We start from the raw sequence: 25,025 nt of genomic DNA on the forward strand, positions 1-25,025 counted from the left end.
ACAAAATTATTCTAAGGAAATTAAGAAATAAAGAAAAACTAAATGGCATATGAAAACTAAAATGGCGAAGACGAAAGAGAATGAAGATCGACACATAGCAACTACATGCACAAATTTATAAATTGATGGAATCGAAAATCTAGCATTGGTAGCGCGAGCAAGAGGAAGAGAGAAATTAGGTTACCTGGTAGTTTTCCAGTGTTTTTTTCTCCCACGATGAAACCAACCGTTTGATCCTCTTCTTGTTTTATTTTAAAACTCACTATGGCGTGCGTGGGCCTAAATTGCAATCTCAATCAAACTTATACTTAACCATGCGGCCCACATCAACACGCGGTTAATTCTTTTCTCAACCCCACGTGTCATTCAGCACGTGTTCATATATACAAGCGATATAAGATTTGAACGTAAACAAAACCTCTGAACACAGCATACCAAATTATATTTCAGTATTTATTAAATCATTAATACATGTGCAATCATTCATTCAAGTATGATTTTCCTATACAGGTAATATATAGAATAAAAAAGATTATGGTTAACTAAGTAGAAATTATTTTGAATTTAGAACCAATGTTTTTTCCTTCATTTATAGTATTAAAATTTGCATTGAAATTTGAAAAAAGTGCTTTCAAAACTTTAACACAAACATCCTAGTTTTGCAACAGTAAAATTAAGTTTGAATTTAAATGAAAAAATATTTTTATTTCATTAGGAAGTTAACAGCGCCAATCTCTGTGAAGGACAGAAGGTTGAAGGTGAACTTTATTGACACCTGTAGTTGATGAATGATGATGATGATGTACATCGAGCATTAAAAATGATGCACTCCAAATTTATTTCCAAAAACAAAAATTTGTTCAAAATTTATATGTGCTCATGCTACCTTCTTGCACATGTATGTATCTAAATGTTTGTGTACATAAATAAGCAAAAGAATTGGTTTTTACATGAAGCTGAGTTAGAGAAAACAATAACAATTCAGAAAGGGGAAAGACATCAAACATGGTATCTAAGCTCCAGCGACTTCTTGAGCTTGCTTCAACTTCCCTTTGCTTTTCACAGTCTTACCAACTGAAACCCCTTTGCCTTTGTCTTCCACTTCAGTTTGGATTTCAATCCTAGCAAAGACTGGTTTAGGTTGAGCCATCACTTGGCCACCCTTAAGTCCACCCCACTTGGTGTCTCTCTATAAAGTCAAACAATTTACTTAAATCAGATAGGTAGCAGAACATATTGTTCAAATCCATGAATAAGTCGTGTGTATGTGAAAAAAATCTGGTTTGAGTGTGCATGTTTATGATATGAGAGAGAGAAAGAGACCCAGGTTGCTGCATCAAATTGGTCCCTGGAATAGCCAAGTTGTTCATATATTCTCCAACTCAAGCTTGGTGTAACAGGAAATAGCGCAATAGCAATAATCCTCACCGTCTCCAATATAATTACAAGGTCCTGCTCCAGCATCATAAAAAAATTATTGCTATGGCATTTGCTTATCTTTAACAGCATCAAAACTAAGATGACACATTGATTTTATGTTACTTTTTATCATTCAACAACACGCTCATCAAGAGTATTATACTTGTTTAAAGAAAGGAAAAAAAGTTCAAAATTGATAATTGTCAGTTAAGGAGTTTGGATGTCCATGAACTTAATTAAATTTCTGACTAAGTACTTAAAAATAGAAATTAAGGTAAAATGAATTAAATTGCTCTTTTGAGTTACAATACAACAAACTTGTGCGCTTCAACTTTAATAAAAGCTTTCTACTGTAATTTTTCCTAAAGTTAAGATGTACAAGTTGATTTTAACTTGTGAGAAAAGTTTAATTCGTTTTAGCTTCTTCTTTTCTGCTCCTATAAATACTTATTGAAAAGTTTATTCAAATTGACCCTGTATGATATTTTAAATAATGCTGAAAACAATTATGGAATATGTAATAACTTAAAATATTATGATGATGGAACCTTTTTAGGTTAAATATGCTCTTAATCACTACAAATAAAGTAATGTATCATATGGTCCTTCTATCAATAAATGAGAGAAACTAAAAGGGTTATCTTTTTGTGTTGGACACGGACCACATCTAACACATTTTCATAAATAAGGGACTAAAAATGAATATTGTCTAATTTGTAAGGGATGAAACAAACTTAACCCATTGTTCTGTTTCCTGGTAGCATTCGAAGTTTGATATTTAACAGAAAACAATATATCATGTTTAGACTTTTACCAACCTAATATGTAATTAAAAATAAAAATGCACTATTTCATACAAAAGGATCCAACAAATTACCTTAGCAGCTGCTTCAGCAGCAGTATCTCCTTGCTTAAAGAGAGACCATGGCGCACGCTGATCCATATAGGAATTACCAACATTCCCAATCTCCAGAACAGCCTCACAAGCTGATGACAAGGAGAGATTTTCATAGTGAATGCGAGCTTTATCAACCTACAGACATAGTAAACATTCGTAAACTTTAAGTCACTGCCAACTCCTACCATAACTTATGAACAGCCGCAAAAAGAATAGCTTTAGAATTTTGTCAAACCAGCTACTACGGAGATTCGATAATAAACCAAGGGTCGGACTGCTATTTTGAAATTTGAAACAGAGTATACAATAAAAGTTCTAATGATGTAACCTGTAAACAAATCATTTTATATGATAGGGACTTCGGTATTATAGGGTACATAAGTCTCAAATTGAGTAGTATAGGATGCGCATTGGATAAGTATTGATTCATCTCCCCTCATAGTTTGTTATTGAGGGCGTGTTCTCCAGATTCATATGGTATATAACAAAAAAATGACAAAAATATAAATGCCTCAGGTGGGGTCCTTGGATATGCAGAATTGTATCTAGCTAGCCTCTGACACCCATCAATGTTAAATGCCATATTTTGCCTCCTTTTTCATTTTTTCTGGATTATTATTGAAATATATTGTTAAATGCCAAATATTTATTTTATTGTGTCCAAATACCTAGAACACAGGATAAAATCAAAGTAGTTAACATCCACTTTCAAATCCAAAGTGGTCTCCTACTGAATGTGAAAACAATATATTTCAATTTGAAATTCCTAGCATTCTGAATAATGATTACAAGTTACAATAAAGCTACCATGCAGCCAAGTAGCATTCATCACCAGGTCAAAAAAATATGCTAGAGAGGGTTTCCCTAGTTATTGAATTCACAGGTAGCATTACCTTAAACTGCTGAACTGTGACATGCTTTAAAATTAAAAATTGAATTTATAGATTTAGAAATATAGTTTACAAAGAGGTTTTACCAGATTCTCTACATTGTCCTTGAATGAATTTCCTTCAGCAGCCGTGGTGGAATCCACTACCAGAATTGATTGGCAGTTCTTTTTTAGAAGCCCTAGTGTTCGATTAAGAAGATTTCCTGCCAAAATAGTGAAGGAAATACACATCACATTTTGCATTATAATCATAATAGAAAGAAGGAAAAAATCAATTGGTTACTAAATATTACAAGGAACAAAGCAAACTTTAAATACCAACTGTATTGGCAAGATGCGCATTGACAATATTGATGAAGCGTTCCTCTGAATAATCTCCATCACTGCCAAATTCCACCTCTCTGAGGAAGAAGTATCTAACTGCATCTGTCCCAAACTTATCAACCAAATCATTTGGTTCAAGTGTATTCCCTAGTGACTTGCCCATCTTCATGCCATCCTAACATTTCAAAATAAAAAGCATTGCTGCATGAAATGAAATTAATATAAGAAACAGATTTATGAAACTTTACACTGTCTCAAATTGCCAAGCTTAGCTTTCAACCTTTTGCGAAGAACTACAGTTATTGTAAATTTATTCCAATTTGAATTGAATTGAATGTATTTTGGCTCAAGAATTAAACAAGAAAATAGTAAAAAGTTAAGACAAGAATGCAATGTTCTGGGCAGGTAGAGTCGTTAGATATGCAAAGAATCTAGGTAGCCTCTAACAACTCGTTTACTTGTTCACCAAGTTCGAAGAATAGTACATAAATATTACACAAGGTTTCCTCCATACATGGAGTTTCCTTCTTCAAAACAGCATGAACAACAAACTGACACAGTGGCTACATCCTACTCTATGGATCTGTCACAAAACATACAAGAAAAACATGATAATGTAGTCCTTATGAGTGATGGATTCTCGGTTCGTTATTCATATGTAAAACTAATTAAATTGATCACAATACCCATAGACGTTACCAGTTTGGTGCTGCCCCCACTTACACATTCTTAATTCGATGCCTATTGTAGAGACCAAATTAAGAATGTGCCATATGTATAGTGGCAAAATTATGAATATGTAAGCAATTTAACAATCAACATGGCAGAAGGGATCAAACCCGTCATGTTTGCATATATATAGGGACCAGTTTCATACATTTTTATGTATATAGAGTGATCAGATTAAGAATTCATGACACATATAGAGACTAAATTATATGTTTAACTAAAAATATATAACACTATAACTGAAACACATCCATAATTTACTGAAGACACAACTACTTCAAAAACAATAAAAATTCAGATCCATAACTACCGAAGGACACAAATACTGCACAGACACTAATAGTTCAAATCTGATGAATCTTCTCACAAAACCCTTCATAGGTCTATGAAGGCTCCCCAGGAAATGAATAGCCTTGTCCTCAAGGCCAAAACTGTACCATTGTAGTTACCTCAAGGCGAAATATTAGATAATAAATAAGTTCAACTACAAATACCTTTGTCAAGAATCCATGGCCAAATACCCTTTTAGGAAGGCTTAGTCCAGCTGACATTAGCATAGCTGGCCAATAAACAGCATGGAAGCGTAGAATATCCTACAGAGTGAAAAGATATTAAAGATATATAGAAACTCAATGTTTTGGCTATTCATTCATCTCTTTTAATACTCATAAGAAATCCATTAATTAACATACATCAAAGGTTGCAAAACCATCGCAAGAATTCAGATGCTTCAGTAGAAACTAAAAAGTTTAACAAAAAAATTGACATGTTATATTTTTTGGCAAAAATATTAAAACATATAAAGCAAACAAATGCTTAAATCAAAAGTTCCCATTTTTATGACGCAGCGATAAACCATGCAAAAAAGGTAGCATCTCATCAAAAGACAACTCAATGCAAGTTGGAACAAATTGTGCAGCCTCCCACACACAAACAAATAAGAGAATGATGCATAGATGGAAGCATGTGGTACAAAATGTACCCAATAAGTACATAAATTGCCTTCAATAAATCAAGTTTACTAAAAAAATAGGAAAGAACACAGATGACATACCTTACCAATCAAGTGCAGTGAAGCTGGCCAACCTGAAGAAACAGATTTTAGTAAATCAGGTTGCTCTTGATCATCAGATAGTGCAGATATATATCTGCAAATATGAAAGAGGGAAAACAAAACATATTCAACAAAAGTTTAGAAAGGTAACTAGCAACTGTATTAGTTAAAGAATATTTGGCAGAATAGCAGAAATCCAAACTTTTCTTTATCTTTTTTACCAAACAAATGGTTGTGAACTTCCAGAAATTTCGGCAATGCATTTCCAGCAATAAACAAACTAAAATTATTGATTATAATAGACAGAAACAACAAAAATATAGAATGCAGCCAGGGGAAATTAGGGAAGCATGCACAAACTATAAATATATATTTCTTACCCTAGTAAAGCATCAAACCAAACATATATAGTCTGGCTCTTGTCATCAGGAACAGGAATGCCCCAATCAACTGATGCTCGGGAAATGGAAAAGTCCCTCAAGCCACTTTTTATCCAGCTTTGAACCTTGGAAATTTGTAGAGGAAATTAATTGTTAAGCACAGTACCATAAAATAAAATCAAGTTCAGATTCTCCAAAAAGGAATAAGTTGCAGTTCATTAGATACCTACGTCTCATACATAGATGAATCTGGTATAAAGCATTATTACACTATTTATGGGCCACCATGTACGGCAGGATAAAGGAGGGGGTGGTATTGTATCAACAAACCAGATCAAACGGCTTGGTATTTACATTTTTTTAACAGTATGTCATCAAATTCATATCCAATTAATATAGAAAAATATCTGGATCAGAGTTTATGTTGAATAACTTGTACTGTAACCAAGTCCTCAAAAGTTAGGGATGACAATATTAAGGTCCGAGTAGAATCTTAGAGTATCCATGCCCATGTTCCACGTGAGAAAAAGAACTGTTCCTGGACATTTGCAAACTTTTGTGGGTAATAACATGACCTTAAAAACATATAACATATAAAGTCATGTTAAAATGTTGTCGGTTACAGAAATATAATTTTTTAATGCCTTTGAAATATTACGATTCTAATTGGTTAGGTCCAACATCATGGTAGGACTCTCGAGTGGTAATAGGCTGGGCATGTTATCAACTCAAGCTCCAATACTAGAGAAATCTAAAATAAGTTCAAGTATACCATAACTGATCCATTCTATAATTGTGAATCTTAAGATCATATAAGTCCGTTCTGAATCTTCTCAAGTGAATGTATCAGGTATGTTCTGAAAATAAAATTGGAGACAGCACAAAGTGCACCATACTTAAAAGGTAACAGACAGAAATACAAGAGAAAAACAAACTCCCCGTTGCCATACCTCATTCAAACGGAATGATGGTTGCACAAAATTAGGATTTTTGTTTAGTGTTTCCTCCAATGCCTTCTGATATTTTGACAATGCAAAGAAGTAATTGTCCTCTTTCCTTGAAACACAAGGCTTTAGGTGCACTGGACAACAATCATTATCAAGCAGTTCTTTCTCATCCTGCACCAGATAGCAATGCATTCTTAAAGTAAAGTCATGAAACTAAAACGGTAAATCTTTGGAAGGCAACAAGCTCAATCAAAATTTTCCATCATCAGAGAAAGCTATCTATTTTCCCATTTATTAAAAATTGTTAACAAAACGATTACCAGCCGTTGCACATGACTTACACAGACCCTTCAACAAAAAGAGCCAACAGAAACTAGACATGAAACGTTGCTAGCCAGAACTACAACTTACAAGTTCAAACTATCACCTTATATTCCTCACAGTTAACACAATAAAGTCCGTCATAATCAGCTCGATAGATGTCACCATTGTCAAGCACTCTTGAGTAGAATTCCTTCACAATTGCTTCATGCTTGCTATCAGTTGTTCTGATGAACTTATCATAAGAAATATCTAACTGCAATCAACCAATAATAAAAATAATATCAAGAAAATTGTAAAATATTTATGAATATTCAAAAATACACCTAAAAAAAGATGACAAAATTCCAGGAAAAAATAAGAATCAAGTTACATCTTTCCAAAGCGCCTTGTAAGATTGAGATATGAGATTGCAATGGTCAGGAGGAGTTGAACCCTGAGCCATTGCAGCAGTTGCAATTTTCTCCCCGTGCTCATCCGTGCCAGTAATAAATATAACTTTTTTTCCCAATAACCGCTGTAAAATTACGCAAACCCCTTACATTATGTAATAGGAGACAATAAACAGTTAAAACACCAACTTGCTTTAAACTCATCAAAAAGATATCTCTAATCCTACGCCAGGTTATCCCAATTTCCAAACTCAACCCATTTCTGGAATTGAGCCAAAGTTACTTAAGTTAAACTAAAATCGAAGAGGGTGAGGAAATTCACCTGGAAGCGAGCAATGGCATCAGCAGCGATGGTGGTGTAAGCGCTACCCATGTGAGGAGGGGCATTGACGTAGTAGAGAGGAGTGGTGAGGACAAAGGGTTCGGCATTTGAGGGAGTGATATCTGTGGTGGCGTAGGTGCAGAACAAAGCTCCTCGAGAGGGATTTTGACCAAAACGGAAATGGGGATTCAGCTTCAGAGGAGAAGCTCTGAAACGGAGGGAAGAGAGGGGAGGGTTAAGGAGAGAAAGGGTATTTTGAATGGAGCAGTTTATTCTCACTGCCATGACTTCAGATTCTGAGGTTTCACTGTTTTGGTGGTTCGTTCACAGGGGTCTTATGCCATGTCCATCCTTTCCAACGGATAGCATTAACATCAGTGTTGAATATAACCCCTAAATTTTCAGCTATCCACTATCATCCAGGGTTTCCAAAAACAAAGTGCCACACAGAAAAGAATGTAAGAAAATAAAATCCATCTTAGTGAAAACAAATCATCCATTAATTGATAGAAGGAAAAAAAATTGTATATTATTAATTGCATAGTAACTAAACTTTGACATCCTCACTTTTACATTAATTTTTTTATATTGTTAATTTTTTTATTATTTGATATTTTTATGATATTTTTCATGTTATTTTTTTATGATATTTTATTACTTAGTTACTTATAAAATTAAATTTTGAAAAATATATTTTAATTTTATTTTATAAAATATTATCCTTTAAAAAGAATATCTTAAGAAAAATTATCAACAATAAAATATTTATATTAAATTATAATATAGATATTTTTATTATTAAATATTATTCGTATTTTAGTATGTAAAATTTAAATTAATATTACTTAATAAATAATTACATTAATCACATCTATATATTAAAATTGTATTTAATAGTTAATTTCAAAGATTTATATATTTAATAGTTAATTTCAAATATTTATATATATAATAGAGAAAACATTATCCCTGGTATTATAAATTCTATTTTTTATTTTTTATTTTTTAAATCATTTTTTATTGTCATTAGATTATTAAATTTAAAATTTTCAAAACTAATATCTTAAACTCCAATTATATCTATCTAATAGTTTAATTCGAACAATAATAATGATAAATATATTTAAAAATATATATCAAAATGAACAATTAAATTTATTATTTAAATATATCAATTCACAAAAATTATGAATTATTTTTAATATTAAAAACTTTTATATACTAAAACAGTAATTTACTCTAATCTCCTGCACAGCTTGATGATATTTGAAATTATTTTGTCAATCAATAATCATTATAAAAATAATAGAATATCTTAAGTCAATTTCTTTTAAATAATAAATTGAAAATATATACTTTGATCCACGTTACATTCTTAATTTTTTTTAAGTAAATTGATTTTTGAAATAAATCAATAAATAATTTTTTAAATGTATGTCCTTATCATATTTTAACTATCATTAAAAAAATTAACAGTTTTTCTAACATATTTATTATGTTAAATAATGATTTATATTTAAAATATTACTTTTTTATATTACTTCTTTTTAAGGTTTGTAATTACTTAATCATTTAATAAAATTAAATTTAAAAAATATATTTTACATTTATGTTTTAAAATAATATTATTTAAAAAGTAATATATGTTCATTGATAATAAAATATAAAACAACTCTAATGAAATAATATTTTCATAAAAATTCAGCAATAAAAAAAATAATATATTAATCAATTAATATACGTTAGACTATCACTCATTAAATACATCTTACAATATATATCAGAAGCTTGATTATATACTGTTTAGACAAGTTTAACCATATACATTTAATCAGTCTATCCACACACTAATTAGACATGTATTTTGTGCATTAAACATAAAACAAGTTATTTCATACACTAATTAAACAGTGTATAGGAATAAGCATGTGGTGAATTTATTCATCCACTCAGTAAACAAATTTTGCAACACACGTTATTGGTGTTTGTTTGTCCATACAGTAATTAAACGTGTCTAACAATTATACACATATTGTACATTCTATCTATACACATTAAACAACTGTATTTATTATTTGATTATACGTGTCTTGTAATGCATTAAACAAGTTTATTGCATAAACGTAACAATATATATTAGATGAGTGTGTCTATATACTGATTAGACGAGTTTAACATTATATATTAGACGAATCAAACCTTAAATATTAGACAAATCAATCGATAGAATGATTATACAAATTTAACAAATTACATTAAATCAATATGTCCATACACTTATTTGTATTCATAACAAATATAATCAAACATATATTTTTCTTAATTTATTATTTGTATTACGAGAGAGTTTACTTTTTATTTTTTATATGTTGTATCTTTTATATTTTTGTAATATTTATTTATTTACATTTATATATATTAACCTTTTAAACTTATGAATAAATTTTCATGTTAATTATATTTAAAATTTAATTATAAACTTAAAAATATTATCATTATTTTTTTCTTCAACCTCTAAATATTATATAATATGTATTTAAATATTCTTGATATAATATATTTACCAATATAAAAAAACACAAAAAAAATCTCGCGTATATGTACTGAATTAAAACTATCTATATGTAAAACAACATTTATACGAAGAAGGTATAATAAACAGTGTTGTGAGTCGGAGAATAAGAGGAAAAAGAAGGGGAGCAGGGCTGCGGAAACCAAGTTAAACCCTACTCTGAAGTGAAAAGAAGCGGCGAAGGGTTTGAGCAATGAACAACTTGAAACTCTTCTGGGAAGTTCCTTTGGGACTTCGTCTTCAATCCAACGACGAAACCGTTCGGTTCTCCACCATCGACATCGAGCGCAACCGCATCTTCTTCCTCTCTTCTCACAATCTCATTTACACTTCCCATCTCTCCTCTTTCCATGTCCGTCTTCAACACCATTCACCACTTTCATTTGCTCACTCATTCATTTTCCTTCATTCTAATCAATCTGATTCTTGTTGTGTTCTGTTCTGTGCAGGAAACCGGTGTATGGAGCCGTAACGCTTCGCTACCGGCAGACGCCGTTACCGTCGACCTCGAGCCGGGAGATTCCATTACCTCCTTCGACTATCTCATGGAGAATGAAGCGCTTCTTATCGGAACTTCCAACGGCCTTCTCATGGTTCACAACGTGGACGACGGCTCTCGCGCAACGCAAGTCGTTGGCCAGCTAGATGGCGGCGTCAATGCTGTGTCTCTCAGTCCTGACGGAGAACTAATTGCCGTCACCACCGGTTTTGCGCAGCTTTTGGTGATGACTCACGATTGGGACGTGTTGTATGAAGCGCCGCTTCACGATGATGTTCCTGGCGACTGTCACGTAAGTAAGGACACTGAAACCCTAATTTAATTTCAACGCCTTCTAGCACTATTTTGATTCTATTTGTATTGTTCGGAAGATGTTCAATTTTTGGATGTAAGGCTGGAAAGAAGAAAGACATATATAGAGAAAGTTATAGTTGTAGCGAGTTGTGTAGTGAAAAAGGGAGAAAAACGAGGTGAAATTGAGATGAGAGAGAGAATGAATTTATACTGGTATCATGATTTGTGAATTTTATTGTTTGATTAAGTTGTGTTTCTATGTGACGTTTAGTTTAGGATTGTGAACATTCTGTGCTTTCAGGTGAAGGGAACTCTCTTCCTGTGTCTTGGCGAGGAGATGGGAAATACTTTGCTACCATGAGTGATGTGTCCGATTCTGGTTCTATGCTTAAAAAAATTAAGGTTTGGGATCGAGATTCGGGGGATTTGCTTGCTTTTTCGGAACCAAGAAATTTTGCGGGGGCAGTTTTGGAGTGGATGCCCACCGGTGCTAAAGTTGCAGCTGTTTGTGATGGGAAAGATGAAAGTGAATGTTCCTCTATTGTTTTCTTTGAGAGGAACGGATTGGAGAGAAGCAGGTTTAGTGTGGACGCAAAAGTAAAATTTCTGAAATGGAATTGCAGTTCTGATCTTCTTGCCGGTGTTGTTGAATGCAAAACTTATGATGCTGTAAGGATATGGTGTTTTAGTAATAACCACTGGTACCTGAAGCATGAAATTAGATTCTTGAAGCGAGATGAAGTCAGATTCATGTGGAATCCGACAAAGCCTCTGCAGTTAATTTGCTGGACTCTTGGTGGTCAGGTCACGGTTTTTAACTTTGTTTGGATTACGGCTGTTATGGATAATTCCGTTGCACTAGTCGTTGATGGCTCCAACATTCATGTAACCCCACTCTCCTTGTCCTTGATGCCACCTCCTATGTTTTTATTTAGCCTGAAATTTTCTTCTCATGTCCGGGGTATGGCAGTATACTGTAAAAACTCTAAGAACCAGTTAGCAGCATTTCTTTCAGATGGTAGCTTGTGTGTTGTGGAGCTTCCATTAATTGAAACCTGGGAAGAACTAGAGGGGAAAGAGTTCAATGTTGAAGCCTCTCATACAGAATTGGTGCTTGGATCCCTTTTACATCTTGAATGGTTGGATTCCCATAAGCTATTAACCGTTTCACATTATGGTTTCAGTCACAGTAGTGACTCATTTCAAACATCAGCTGTCGGTGGACTTCAAGGCTTCTATTTGCACGAAGTGGAACTTGAATGTTCTGAAGATGTTATTCCAGGATTGCTAACGTGTTCGGGATGGCACACAACAGTTTCAGAAGGACAAACCCTTGAAGATCTGGTTATTGGCATTGCTTCATGTCCTGCTAATAATCAAACTGCATACTTTCAACTTTCTAGGGGGAAAATCCAAGAATATGTATCTAAAGCTGGGATTAGTAGAGGATCTTTAGTTCAAGAACAACAAGGTTTTTCGGCAGCTTGCCCTTGGATGAGTTTAGTGCTAATTGGCAGTGCTGGCCCATCAAAACAATTGCTTTTTGGATTGGATGAGCTTGGCAGACTGCATGTTAATGGGGGTATAGTTTGCAACAACTGCAGCAGCTTCTCATTTTACTCAAATTTGGCCGACCAAGTTATCACACATTTAATTATTGTAACTAAACATGATTTGCTTTTTATTGTTGACATTGCTGACATATTTAATGGAGAATTAGATATAAAATACAGTAACTTTGTTCGGATTAGCAATAGAAAAAAAGAGGAAAACGAAAGTTACATAAATATATGGGAGAGAGGTGCTAAAATTATTGGAGTTTTACATGGGGATGAAGCTGCCATTATACTGCAAACTACCCGGGGAAACCTAGAATGTATATACCCAAGAAAGTTGGTTTTGGTTTCCATTATCAATGCATTAGTTCAAAAGCGCTTTAAAGATGCACTACTTATGGTTAGAAGGCATAGAATAGATTTCAACGTAATTGTTGATTACTGTGGGTGGCAAGCATTTTCCCAGTCAGCTTCTGAAATTGTCAGGCAGGTCAACAATCTGGGTTACATAACCGAGTTTGTTTGTTCTGTAAAGAATGAAAATATTATGGAGAAACTATACAAAAATTATGTTTCTGTCCCTTGTCCTAAGGTTCTTAATGATACGTTAGTTGGGTCCCCCTCAAATTGTCCTGCCGGTAACAAGGTTTCTTCTGTTCTGATGGCTGTAAGAAAAGCTCTTGAGGATCATATAACAGAAAGTCCAGCAAGGGAGCTTTGCATTTTGACCACTCTAGCTCGTAGTGATCCTCCATTACTTGAAGATGCTTTAAAGAGAATAAAAGTGATCCGTGACAAGGAATTGGCTCATGCTGATGACCGGGGAAGAATGTCTTACCCTTCTGCTGAGGAAGCTTTGAAACATCTTTTGTGGTTAGCTGACTCTGATGCTGTCTACGAAGCTGCTTTGGGTCTTTATGATTTAAATCTTGCAGCTATTGTGGCATTAAATGCTCAGAAAGATCCAAAAGAGTTTCTTCCATTCTTACAGGAATTGGAGCGTTTACCTACTCAATTAATGCAATATAATATTGACCTTAAGCTGAAAAGGTTTGAAAAAGCTCTCAGGCACCTTGTTTCTGCTGGTGATTGTTATTATGATGATTGTATGGCACTTGTGAAAGAAAATCCTCAACTCTTTCCATTGGCGCTTCAACTTTTCACTGGCCACACTGAGAAGATGCAATTCCTTGAGGCATGGGGGGATCATCTTAGTGATGAAAAATGCTTTGAAGATGCCGCAACAATTTACTTATCCTGTTTCAATCTGGATAAGGCTATGAAATCTTATCGAGCTATCAATAACTGGAGCGGGGTGCTTACAGTTGCTGGGTTACTTAATATGGGAAAGGATCAGATGCTGTCTATTGCCAACGAGCTCTGTGAAGAACTTCAAGCACTTGGTAAACCTGGGGAGGCCGCCAAAATAGCCCTGGAGTACTGTGGAGATGTTAACACTGGTGTTAATTTGTTGATTACTGCAAGGGACTGGGAGGAGGCTTTGAGGGTTGTTTTTATGCACAGAAGAGAGGACTTAATTGAGACAGTTAAGAATGCATCTTTGGAATGTGCAAGCACAGTTACTGGTGAATATGAGGAAGGCATAGAGAAAGTGGGGAAGTACTTGGCACGATACCTGGCTGTTCGACAGAGAAGATTACTTCTTGCAGCAAAGCTCCAGTCAGAGGAACGTGCAGCGAGTGATCTTGATGATGATGCTGCTTCAGAAGCCAGCAGTAATTTTAGTGGAATGAGTGCATACACCACAGGGTATGTACTTCCTTGGTTCCATATATCTCTAATTTGCCAGTTTTAGAATGTACTATCTTATCCTTTTAACATGTTAAAACAAACATAGCCAATCAGCCATGATACTCAATTGGTCTTCCTTGCATTAAATGAATATACTGTTTACAGAGCTGCTGCAAAATCTGGCAGTGTGCTATTATGTTTTTACAACTGTAGTCTCTACTTCATAATATTTGTGATAACGATTTATTTTGTCTTCATGTAGAATGACATGTAATTGAAACTCATTGTTGTTTGCGAGTGAAGTCTGACACTTCTTTTCCCACCCCCTCTCGGGGGTTACAGAATCATTATCACATTCAAGCATATTTTTTTATCCATCTTACCGCATTTATAACTCTCTTTGTAATGTTACATTTTATTTTATCTGGACAACAATTGTGTCCATGATTGAGTTACTCTTCATACGTTTTCTTAAAAGTGAATTGTAAAAAATACCTAATCCTTTCTATCTCATTAAATAAATAACAAGATTGAACCATACTATTCTTTTCACACAGAAAATTGAAAAGGTTGTACTTTTGATATGTGAAGTTTCATTTGTGTGCCTCATTTCATCAACAGGACCAGGAAAAGCTCTGCTGCTTCATTTAGTTCAACTGCTACTAGCAAGGCAAGAGACGCTAGGCGTCAGAAGAAGAGAGGAAAAATCCGTCCTGGGAGGTATCTTGATACGATAATTTATTGTTTCCTCCTGTCACTCATCCTCTGCTATTTTTTTTGTTAATCACGAGTCGCTACTTATAGTTTTTTATTCCTTGTTGTAGTCCTGATGAAGAGATGGCCTTGGTGGAGCATTTGAAAAGCATGTCGCTAACAGTGGAAGCTAGACGTGAGCTGAAATCTTTGTTGGTTTCCCTCATGATGTTTGGCGAGGGCGAAACATGTAGGAAGCTACAGCTAATGGGGGAAAACTTTCAATTATCTTACATGGCAGCAGTCAGATTAGCTGAAGATACAATATCTAGCGATACCATAAATGAGCATGCACATACGTTGGAGCAATATGTCCAAAAAGTAAAGAGTGAACTTCGGAATTCAGAGGCTTTCTCGTGGCGGCTTCAAGTATTTTTGCCCTACGATACGAGTGAACATAGCTAATTAACATGTTTAAGTTAGATGTATCTACATGCAATTTGATGTTGTTGGCTGTAGAAATCGATTAGTTTCACAGGAGAGTGGATAGACTTTAGAAATAGTATAAAGGAAATATTTAATGTTGTGACCAAATCTTGTCCTCAGACACGAATAAAAATTGAGTGACAGTTCATCCTTCGTTTAAAAATCAAACTTATCATCAAAAGAATTTGAACGATACATTATTTTAATTATTGGAGAGGAGGAAAGCTTGTTCGTGCGTAGAATTCCTATGAATGAAAGAATTAGAATGAGATAATCGATTCCTTTATCTATTATTTTATCGCATGTGCCAATTGTTTCAATACACGTCTCTTGTCTTTCAAGAAATGAAAGATTATCATAACAATGTTAGCGTACTCTATAATATATCACTAATAGAAACTGTTGGGAAAATAGTTATTTCAAAGCAAGCACTAACTAAAGCAGATGTTCCACCCCCTAACGATCAAGTTGGTCTAATAGTATCAATTTCTCGAAATTTGTTGGTACACGTTTCTTTATCATGGGTTTCAGATTAGTTGTGAAATTGTGCTCTTAAAAGACTCCACTGAGAGATGTGTATACTTTATTACTATACAAAAAATATATAATAGAATGATAAGGTGAGAGTGACTACATAAAAAATGTGATATAAGCACTGAAAAATTAATGTACAAAAAAGTGAGGGCCCAACCGGGTTCGAACCGGTGACCTCTTGATCTGCAGTCAAATGCTCTACCACTGAGCTATGGACCCGTTCGTGAAGACATACTTATCTATATTTAAAAGAACAAACATGCGGAACAATAGTATTCCGGTCTTTCCACCGGGAACAATTGCTTGCAAATTATTTTAAATGTATTAACTAATTGACATGGGATTTGAACAAATTGTATGATATTTTTTTAACATAAAATATAGTAAATTTAAGTTTATTTTCATGCACTTTTAATAGATTTTTTTATGACTAAATAATTATATTGATTTATAAAAATAACCTTAAGATTAGTTACTGAAAATGTCATGTCATGTCATGCCATTCATATTAACAGCTGGCGTCTGGTATGAACCAACCAGCGGAATATGTAGTGACAGTAAAGTGTTTTTAAAATAGTGAACTAATAACAATCTCATCTATCAGTTAGGCTTCTTCACCCCTTTTTTTTCTTCCCACTATCTCAATTTTTTTAAAATTCCTAAATTACCCTTTGATCTTGATTAGGCTAAAAACCATATTTCACACACCCTTTTTATTTAAGCCGCAGTCACAGCATCCTGCACTTCCCAACTCTTTCCTTTATTTAAAGGTGACATTTAATCAACATCAAATATTAAAATCCAATAAATAACATAAAATTTACATTTAATTACGATAATACTAATAAAATTAGATTTCAAACGGATGACTCTTAATTAAAATTGAATTTTAAAATTTTTAAAATTCAATAAATAATATAAATTTTACACTTCATCAAATTTCAAAATTTAATAAACACTATTAAAATTGGATTTCAAAATTCAATAACACTACACTAAAATCAAATTTTTAAATTTAGTGAACAATAAATTTTATATTTAACAACATTTCAAAATTCTATAAATACCAACAAAATTAAATTTCAAAATACTCAACCAGCATCACAACAGCACGGATGTAAAAATCCGATGATCAGGATAATGCTTCTTCCTGCTATGCTTCTTCCTGCTATGCTTCTTTATTTTATTAAGAAAGGAAATCGTGATGATGAAAGTCACTATGTATAATATCCACATTAATAAAAACACTTCAAATAATACTTTTATAATAATGGTTTTAAAAACTGTAAATGACTATTTCTTTCAACCGAAAAAATTATATAGATAAGGATACAGCTATTTAATTAGAAAATAGCACAAAAATACATATTCTGTTTATACTAATTTATAGTTTAATAATATTTAATATTTATTTTCAAATATGTAATTAAACATATCTAATTAAATATAAATTTTCCTAAAAACAAAGTTAGCATTTCTAGGGAACAAACGTGGTTTCTTTAGAATCAATTAGAAATCGGCTAAGGTCTTGACTTGGTGTTACACTTTTTTTTTATCAGAAACCTAAAACATAATAAACTAGCTAATTAGAAATAAACTATATTTTGAAATATTTATAAATTAATTCAAAATTCAAATGTTATCGATGAAGCCTGAAATATTATCATATTTGAAAACATTTGATTATGAAATTTTGTATAAAAATTTTATTATTGGTTCCGATATTTTATTTCATTCTTTTATTTGTTTAATTTTTTCGTTCAATAATTTCAAGTAAAAAACTTGCTTAATTTTTTTTATCAAAGCAGAATTTGAATATAAAAGCACCAACCATGAACTAACTAATATAGAAACAGTTATGAGGTGGAAAATTAATTTCACTTTTGTCTAAAATATAATTACATATGAAACGATTATTTATTACTATTTCCCTAAAAAAAATTAACCGAATTTCTTGTCGATTCTTATCACATCTCTCGAATTTTTTTTATCAAGTTAGCTCTCCCTGATTGTATTATCGATTTATTATTATGAAGAGGAAAAAATAAAAAATAGAAAAATTGAAAGTGCAGAAAGAAAACTGTGTGGTGCAAAAGAAACATCCTCAAATATAATAAAATAAAAACCAAACCCAACAAGAATGTGTATGCATTTGGATTTGGGAGTTGCTCCCTTCACCCCCACACATCTCTTCCTCCACCTCCCCAATTTTCTAAAATGCCAATTATATCCTTCTAAAATGACAATTATATCCTCAAAAGTTAAAATTTTTTATTTTTATTATTTTAATATTTTAATTTATTTAAAACTTCTGATTTACTTCTATGCACATCTTCCTCTCTTCCATTTCCGTTTACCTTTCTCTCTTCCGTAAAGCTTCTTCTCCATTTCTCCATTTCCGTTTATCATTTTCTCTTCCGTAAAGCTTCTTCTCCATTTCTCCATTTCTCCATTTCCGTTTATCATATATAACATTTAAAATTATAAATTTAAATATAAATTACTGTAAATAAAATAAACAAATAAAATAAAAACGAAACGAAAAAGCAACGCTGCCTCTGGACGGATGACATCCTTCAACGGATGTCAACATCCGTTTAAGGCAAAACGGATGTCGACATCCGTTTCGCCTTAAACGGATGTTGACATCCGTTGAAGGATGTCATATGTGGCTTATTGCAGGTGGCAGAAGAACACATCAGTGGGGGAGGGTATGGAAACATGATGAGAAAATTTGGTCTTTTTGTGGATCATGTTTTGGATGTTGTGATTGTGGATGCTGAAGGGAGAGTCTTGGACAGGAAGAAAATGGGGGAGGATCTTTTCTGGGGGATTAGACGAGGTGGGGGTGCTAGCTTTGGGGTCATTGTGTCGTGGAAAATCAAGCTGGTTCCCGTCCCTGAGGTTGTCACAGTTTTTAGAGTTAAAAAAACATTGGAACAAGGGGCTACTGATGTTGTTCATCGATGGCAGTATGTTGCCGGTAAAATACATGATGGATTGTTTATAAGAGTGGTTCTTAGTGCTGTCAAAAGGAAGGGTCAGAAGACAATCAGAGCCAAGTTCAATGCCTTATTTCTTGGAAATGCTCAAGATTTGGTTCGCGTGATGAGTGATAGCTTCCCTGAATTGGGTTTGGTTGGTGAAGACTGCATTGAAATGAGTTGGATCGATTCGGTGTTGTTTTGGGACAACTTTCCAGTGGGAACTTCGGTTGATGTTCTCCTTCAAAGGCATGATACACCTGAGAAATTCTTGAAGAAGAAATCAGATTATGTGCAGAGAACTTAAAAAACAATAATTTTAAAAATAAAATTTTACTGAGGGGCAAAATAGTAAAGGAAAGGTGGAAGAAGGGGCAAAAAAGTAAAGGGGAGGTGGAGGAAGAGATGTGTGGGGGTGGAGGGAGCAACTCCCTTTGGATTTTGACCTTAAGTTTTAACCTTAATAGGTAGTAGGTGAGAGATCCTAACCTTTTAATATTATATAATATATCTGACGGTTGAGGATACGTGGTTCACCAAAGACCATCTCCTTCCTCCAGATGTTGTCTTATTAAGATTGACTTACATTTAATATCAGATAAAAAAATTTAAATTATACCAATAATATAGTTATCTAAAACTAGGAAATAAAAATAAAAATTATTTAATTAAAAAATATATGAAATGATACGAGGTAAGAACATGTTATCATTGATGAAAACAAGTTCAATAATAATAGTAAAATTGAATTTTAATTTATTTTAATATTTTTTTTTATAAATTTACAAGTCAGAGAAACTGCAGCAAGCTATAATTTTTACACAAACTAAAATAAATAAGAAAAATGTAATCTTATTTGGAGAAGTACTTAAATAAAATTATTAAGAAAAACACTCATGTTGGAGATTGTAGGACAATCATGAAGTGGTCCAAACAAAAGCTACATAATTTAGGTCTGAACGTGGAATTTGATTTGAATAACGTTGTTTCTACTGTACTAGATTTTTACCTCTCTTAATAATATTATTCAATATTTTTCTATTTTTGTATTTTTTATTATAAAAAGAGGTTATAATAAGTAGGCACCGCAGAAATAATATAAATAAAGAATAAAGAAGGAAGGAGTCACATGTGGCACAGCGTTAAAGAGGATCAAGTTTCTCGTTTAAAATGTCTGTATCTTTTGTCTGTTTCTCTCGCTTTCTCCTTTTCTGACAACCTTTGTGGACTTCTCTTTCTCATTCTCTCTCTTCATCAAATCAACAACACCATCATAATTCAGAGCACAATCATCGTCACAGACAGACAAAGAAGACAGAAGAGAAAGAGAAAGAGATGGTGAACGTGGTGGAATTGCAGAAACAGCTGCAGAGGTGGCAGCAGAGTGGCAACAATGTCAATGTCGACGCCAACGGAGAGCTCATGTATGTCAAAGTCATGACTGATGAACAGTTGGAAACTCTGAGGAAACAGATTGCTGTTTATGCCACCATTTGTGACCAACTTATTGAGATGCACAGAACACTCTCAGCTCAGCAGGATCTTGCAGGTTCATCTTCTTTTTTTCTTTCTTACTTTCTGTTATAATTATGAACTATACCAGATTTTCTTCTAACATAACCAAATTCTCATGGTATCTTGTTTCTTATTGGCTGTTTTGACTGATAACCTTTTCATCTTCTCTTTACCATTTTTCTCAGTTTGTTTTTTCATCTGAATCGTGTTTCATGGGATTCCAGTTATCAACGTACCATTACTGCTACTGTTGTTTTTATTGTTAATATTATTTTTCTGGTATTTCCACTTTGTACTATTTAAGCCAGCCTGTTTCAACAAACTAGAAAATGACAGGAAAAAACATCAGCCACACCTTTTCCCCCCATACACAGGGCACATTGGATTTCAAATTTGTAATCATAAGCAAGAACCATACCTTTCGTGCTTTAATTGGTATTTCTATAAATGTTTGAACAGTATGTTATGATTAAGAACAGTATGTTATGTTTAATACTACTGATTCATTTTCTTGCATTTTCAGTTCATTCCAGTAATATTATCTTATCCTGTCACACTTAAAGTGACAGATATTTGCAATAGAGGAGTTTTCTGAATATCAAATATAAAACCTGGTTGATTATTGATCCAGCGTTATCTGCAGAAAATTGATGTTTTGATCTGTTTTCTTCATCAGGGGCTAGATTGGGAAACCTGTACTGTGATCCATTGTTGACATCTGGTGGACACAAAATAACATCAAGACAAAGGTGGACACCTACACCTGTGCAGCTTCAGATTCTTGAACGTATATTTGATCAGGGAAATGGAACTCCAAGCAAGGAAAAAATCAAAGAGATAACTGCTGAGCTGGGCCAGCATGGTCAAATTTCTGAAACAAATGTGTACAACTGGTTTCAGAATAGGCGTGCTCGATCCAAAAGAAAACTGCAAAATGTGGCTCCTAGCAACACTGAATCAGAAGTGGACACTGAGGTTGATTCTAAGGATAAGAAGACAAAACCTGAGGAGTTTCTGTCTCAACATAACATAACAACTTCTGGAGGATCCGAAAAGCTGTGCTTTCAGAACCCTCAGGTGTACTCTGATTTGCAGTACTTGAACACTGATTCCAACAAGCCGTATTCCATGTTCCCATCAGATGGCAGTTTGAAATCCACAAGAAATTTGACTCATGTCTCTCTTTTTAATCAGGTGCTGTCAAATTCAAGTATGTACCATCTTGGGCTTTTTTGATTCTTCATCAGCAATCTTTACTGAACCAATCAATGAAAATAAAATGAATCAACATTTTTTAACTAAAAATTTGAAAAGGGGTTATATATTTCTACTGTAGCAGATCATCCTCAAGGTTGCTCCTGTTATTTTCTGTGTTTCTTTTGCAGGGAGTGAGTATGCAGGTGGAAAAATGGAAGTTGGTGGAACAGTGAGCTACAATTTGTTCCACCAAACAGGAGATTGCAATCTGGGGTCTGATTTTTAGTGTGATCTGCAAAGAATTGTGAGTGTGTTGTTTGGGGTTTTGTTCATGAGTTCATCACAAACTGGAACTCAGTGTAGTAATATTTACTAATCTTTGTAACATTATTACTGAAAACCTGTCCACAGAATAGCATAAAAATTTTACTACTTCATATTGTTTAGTTGGCTTCTTGGTAGCTACTTCACCCTTTTCTACTGTCACATCTTCTACCTTGTTGTATAATGCATAATCATTGTCATGATTGTATACCATTAAGTTCTTTTAATTTACTACTTGTTCTTTCACTTTATTTTTCTCTAAATTCTTCTGAAAATGCTTCAATTACTTTGTAGGTGTGGATTAAATTAATGGACAAAGTTCTTATAATGTTTGTCTTATTTTCTGTGGTTCAAAATGAAAAACTGATCTCTTGATCACTCTAACCAACAAAATTGATGGTAACTTTAGTTTTAAACAATGTTTGCTTTTGGTGAAAAGATTAAAAAAATTCAAAATAAATTCCTAAAACAAATAACACTGCATGATGATTTGTGGTAGTAAATTATTATTTAACTTAATCGTAAGGTTGTAATGATTGGTTAAATCGATCATCGTTTTTTTTATAAAAAAGTTTATTGCACTTTATCTTCTTCCTAATTTTAATTTTCTTAAAAAAAATATATATTTGAGGTAGGATTTTAGTAAATTTTTATGTTAAATGTTTCATTTCTAATTATATACATTTATATATCTTGCATAGTAAACAAACAAAAAAAGTATCAATCATGTAAAAGAGAGGTTGCTACCCTTTTGTGATAATTGATGATTAAAGTAAATTTAACAAATTTATTTTGCACGATTTAATGATGATATAAAAGAAATCTTTATAAGCATATACTGTTTTATATATATATATAAAGTTATTTTTTCAGTTGGTACATTTTTTAGCATAGTGTACCGAGATTTGGTAGACAAAAGTTTCCTCGTATATTATGGATTATAAGTTGTAAGGTCAAGGATATTTCAATAATTTTCACTCACAAAACTAAAAAAAAAATCCCAAAATTCCTACTGAGCTATCTCTCCTCTCTCTCATTCTTCTCAACCATTTCTGTTTAATTTCTCTCACTTCAATATTCTATATATCATCCCTACAATCCGAACTAAAAAAATCAGAAACATTCACCTAACCCTAATCCACATTTCTTACTTATCCAATCCAAATTGTTTCTCTCTCATCTCCATCATCTCTCTCATCTCCATCGTCTCTCTCATCCACACACAACAACCCGCGACACCGCAAATTGTTGTTATTGCTTTTGTTCATTTGTTTTTCACTTTAATAATAAAAGAATTGATAATGTTAATGTTGATTTTTGATTGGAGGATTGTATTTTTCTTAATTTCACTTTTGCGACAAATGATAAATCATAATGACAACATCATGTTTAGATGTGAATTGTTTAAAATAAACTTACATGATGTGATTTACTTTGTAAAGTAATTTTCTGGTTTAACTGAGAGCTAAAAGGCTCATTATGACTAGCTTATTGATTTCTGATCAATGCAGTTCATCTTGAAAACTACTAAATATTGTAATTTACTCAAATTTAAAAGATGTGTAATTTGGTAGAATATTTTTATTCTTTTTACAAAAATGAAATGAAAATATTCTTATTAAACATTCGAAAAGGAAAGTGCACTGGTCTATTTTCTGACTAAGGGGACAAAGTCAGCAAGAATAATTTTTTCTGTTCATAACTCTTTTCAATAATTTGTTCTTGTTAAATCATTCAGTACCATGTGCAAAAACTTCATTTTTTTTGTTGTGTTTTAACGTTGGTTATATGTAGGAATGTGAAAAGTATATTCCAAAATATTATTTTCAAAGGAAAATATGTTTATAGAATAAGAGCTGACTCCAGAAATCCATTTTCTGGACAATGACTTATCCCTTCTAGAATCCCCATTTCACACAAGGGTTTTTCTCTTTTGGAAAATATTTTCGGACAACTTAATAGTCAAAATATCAAATCTCAGATAAAATAATAATTCTAAAATTTAAAAACGAAATTTAATAACAAACAGAAGGAAAAAGATATAACACAACCTTCCAATTAAAAATCAACATCAACATTATTATTTTATAATTAAAGTGGAAAACAACAAATGAACGAGCATAGCAAAAACAACAAATTGCGCGCGAGTTAATGCGTGTGAGTGAGAAAGATGATGGAGATGAGAGAAAAACAAATTGAATAAGCGAGTAAGGTGGATTAGGGTTAGGTGAGTGTTTATGATTTTTTCAATTAGGGTTATTGTAAGAATGACAAACAGAGAGAACGTTGAAGTGAGAGAGACAAAAGATACAAGGTTGAGAGGAATAAGGGATGAGAAATGGGTGAGTAATGATGTGGAAGTTTCTTGATTTTTTTTAGTATTGAGAATAAAAATTATTCAAATATTCTTCACCTTAAAACTTAGAATCCATAATCTATGAAAGTATTTTTGTTTACTAAAATATATTACCTGAAAAAAGAACTTAAGTATATTAGCAAACCCCATTTATTTATTTATATATATATATATATATATATATTATTTATTAATCATTCATGATTATTATAATAATTATAGTAAATAAAAAATAAAAAATGAATAATCAATTATAATTAATAATCCATTATCAATTATTTATACAAAACAACACTTCAAAACACTTGTTATTTTCATCTTTTTTTGCATGCCACAGACCATGTCTTTCTCAACCAAGTTGAAACCAGAGTGAGACTTTCTCTTCAAATAACTGTTATTAATATTCGCCATATCCAAACACATGTTCTAATTTTAGAAACTTTCTATACTTTAAGAAATTAAGCAATAATATATATAACAAATTATTTTTGTATTGTTATTATCATGTTTAATAGTTTTTTTATATAATTTAAAAATCAAGACTTAAATAGTTTAAATATTTTTTTCATTTATTAAAATATTTTTTAA

The 25,025-nt window shown here is 32.6% G+C and overlaps 3 protein-coding genes, 1 non-coding gene and 1 pseudogene across 6 annotated transcripts; 3 read left to right on the plus strand and 2 right to left on the minus strand.

Annotated features, from left to right (window-relative positions):
* Positions 1–814: 814 nt before the first annotated feature.
* On the minus strand, positions 815–8,097 carry OVA1 (methionyl-tRNA synthetase / methionine-tRNA ligase / MetRS (cpMetRS)). The gene is made up of 12 exons (XM_047307014.2): positions 7,676–8,097; positions 7,335–7,478; positions 7,068–7,217; positions 6,644–6,811; positions 5,694–5,818; positions 5,314–5,407; positions 4,754–4,852; positions 3,525–3,705; positions 3,294–3,409; positions 2,297–2,452; positions 1,324–1,452; positions 815–1,189 (listed from the first exon to the last, which is right to left on the minus strand). The coding sequence occupies exons 1-12, from the start codon at positions 7,958–7,960 to the stop codon at positions 1,013–1,015; spliced, it is 1,824 nt and encodes a 607-aa protein (XP_047162970.1). The 5' UTR covers positions 7,961–8,097; the 3' UTR covers positions 815–1,012.
* A 2,227-nt stretch (positions 8,098–10,324) lies between these two features.
* On the plus strand, positions 10,325–15,695 carry ABO1 (IKI3 family protein). 2 transcript variants are annotated; one of them, XM_047307012.2, is made up of 5 exons: positions 10,325–10,599; positions 10,697–11,042; positions 11,342–14,366; positions 14,970–15,068; positions 15,173–15,695. In XM_047307012.2, exons 1-5 carry the CDS (start codon positions 10,441–10,443, stop codon positions 15,504–15,506), a joined length of 3,963 nt encoding a protein of 1,320 aa, XP_047162968.2. In that variant the 5' UTR covers positions 10,325–10,440; the 3' UTR covers positions 15,507–15,695. The 2 variants fall into 2 exon arrangements, with proteins under 2 accessions (XP_047162968.2, XP_047162969.1); XM_047307013.2 differs by lacking the exon at positions 10,325–10,599 and having other exon boundaries at positions 10,899–11,038.
* A 513-nt stretch (positions 15,696–16,208) lies between these two features.
* On the minus strand, positions 16,209–16,280 carry TRNAC-GCA (transfer RNA cysteine (anticodon GCA)). Its single transcript has one exon. It is a non-coding gene; the product is annotated as a tRNA-Cys (tRNA).
* Positions 16,281–18,782: 2,502 nt separating this feature from the next.
* Positions 18,783–19,352, plus strand: LOC148194838 (berberine bridge enzyme-like 5 pseudogene; annotated as a pseudogene).
* Positions 19,353–20,196: 844 nt separating this feature from the next.
* Positions 20,197–22,327, plus strand: LOC124832712 (WUSCHEL-related homeobox 8-like). Of its 2 annotated transcripts, none has more exons than XM_088095748.1 (3): positions 20,197–20,594; positions 21,237–21,754; positions 21,946–22,327. In XM_088095748.1, exons 1-3 carry the CDS (start codon positions 20,381–20,383, stop codon positions 21,988–21,990), a joined length of 777 nt encoding a protein of 258 aa, XP_087951874.1. In that variant the 5' UTR covers positions 20,197–20,380; the 3' UTR covers positions 21,991–22,327. The 2 variants fall into 2 exon arrangements, with proteins under 2 accessions (XP_087951874.1, XP_047162941.1); XM_047306985.2 differs by having other exon boundaries at positions 20,200–20,594; positions 21,237–21,770.
* Positions 22,328–25,025: the final 2,698 nt, after the last annotated feature.

This window comes from Vigna umbellata, chromosome 8 (assembly GCF_029865625.1).
Source record: "Vigna umbellata cultivar VRB3 chromosome 8, Vumbellata_1.0, whole genome shotgun sequence".
Lineage (NCBI taxonomy): Eukaryota > Viridiplantae > Streptophyta > Magnoliopsida > Fabales > Fabaceae > Vigna > Vigna umbellata.

What these genes read in the sequence shown, in the direction of transcription:
- OVA1 (XM_047307014.2), bottom strand. Translation starts at nt 7,960, where the DNA reads ATGGCAGTGAGAATAAACTGCTCCATTCAAAATACCCTTTCTCTCCTT. An exon ending in CATCATTCCGTTTGAATGAG is followed by an intron (nt 5,819 to 6,643) that starts GTATGGCAACGG and finishes CAAATTTCCAAG; the next exon opens with GTTCAAAGCTGGATAAAAAG. An exon ending in TGGTTTGATGCTTTACTAGG is followed by an intron (nt 5,408 to 5,693) that starts GTAAGAAATATA and finishes TCATATTTGCAG; the next exon opens with ATATATATCTGCACTATCTG.
- ABO1 (XM_047307012.2), top strand. Translation starts at nt 10,441, where the DNA reads ATGAACAACTTGAAACTCTTCTGGGAAGTTCCTTTGGGACTTCGTCTT. An exon ending in ATGAGTGCATACACCACAGG is followed by an intron (nt 14,367 to 14,969) that starts GTATGTACTTCC and finishes TTTCATCAACAG; the next exon opens with GACCAGGAAAAGCTCTGCTG. An exon ending in GGAAAAATCCGTCCTGGGAG is followed by an intron (nt 15,069 to 15,172) that starts GTATCTTGATAC and finishes TCCTTGTTGTAG; the next exon opens with TCCTGATGAAGAGATGGCCT.
- LOC124832712 (XM_047306985.2), top strand. Translation starts at nt 20,381, where the DNA reads ATGGTGAACGTGGTGGAATTGCAGAAACAGCTGCAGAGGTGGCAGCAG. An exon ending in AGCTCAGCAGGATCTTGCAG is followed by an intron (nt 20,595 to 21,236) that starts GTTCATCTTCTT and finishes TTTCTTCATCAG; the next exon opens with GGGCTAGATTGGGAAACCTG. An exon ending in TCAGGTGCTGTCAAATTCAA is followed by an intron (nt 21,771 to 21,945) that starts GTATGTACCATC and finishes TTTCTTTTGCAG; the next exon opens with GGAGTGAGTATGCAGGTGGA.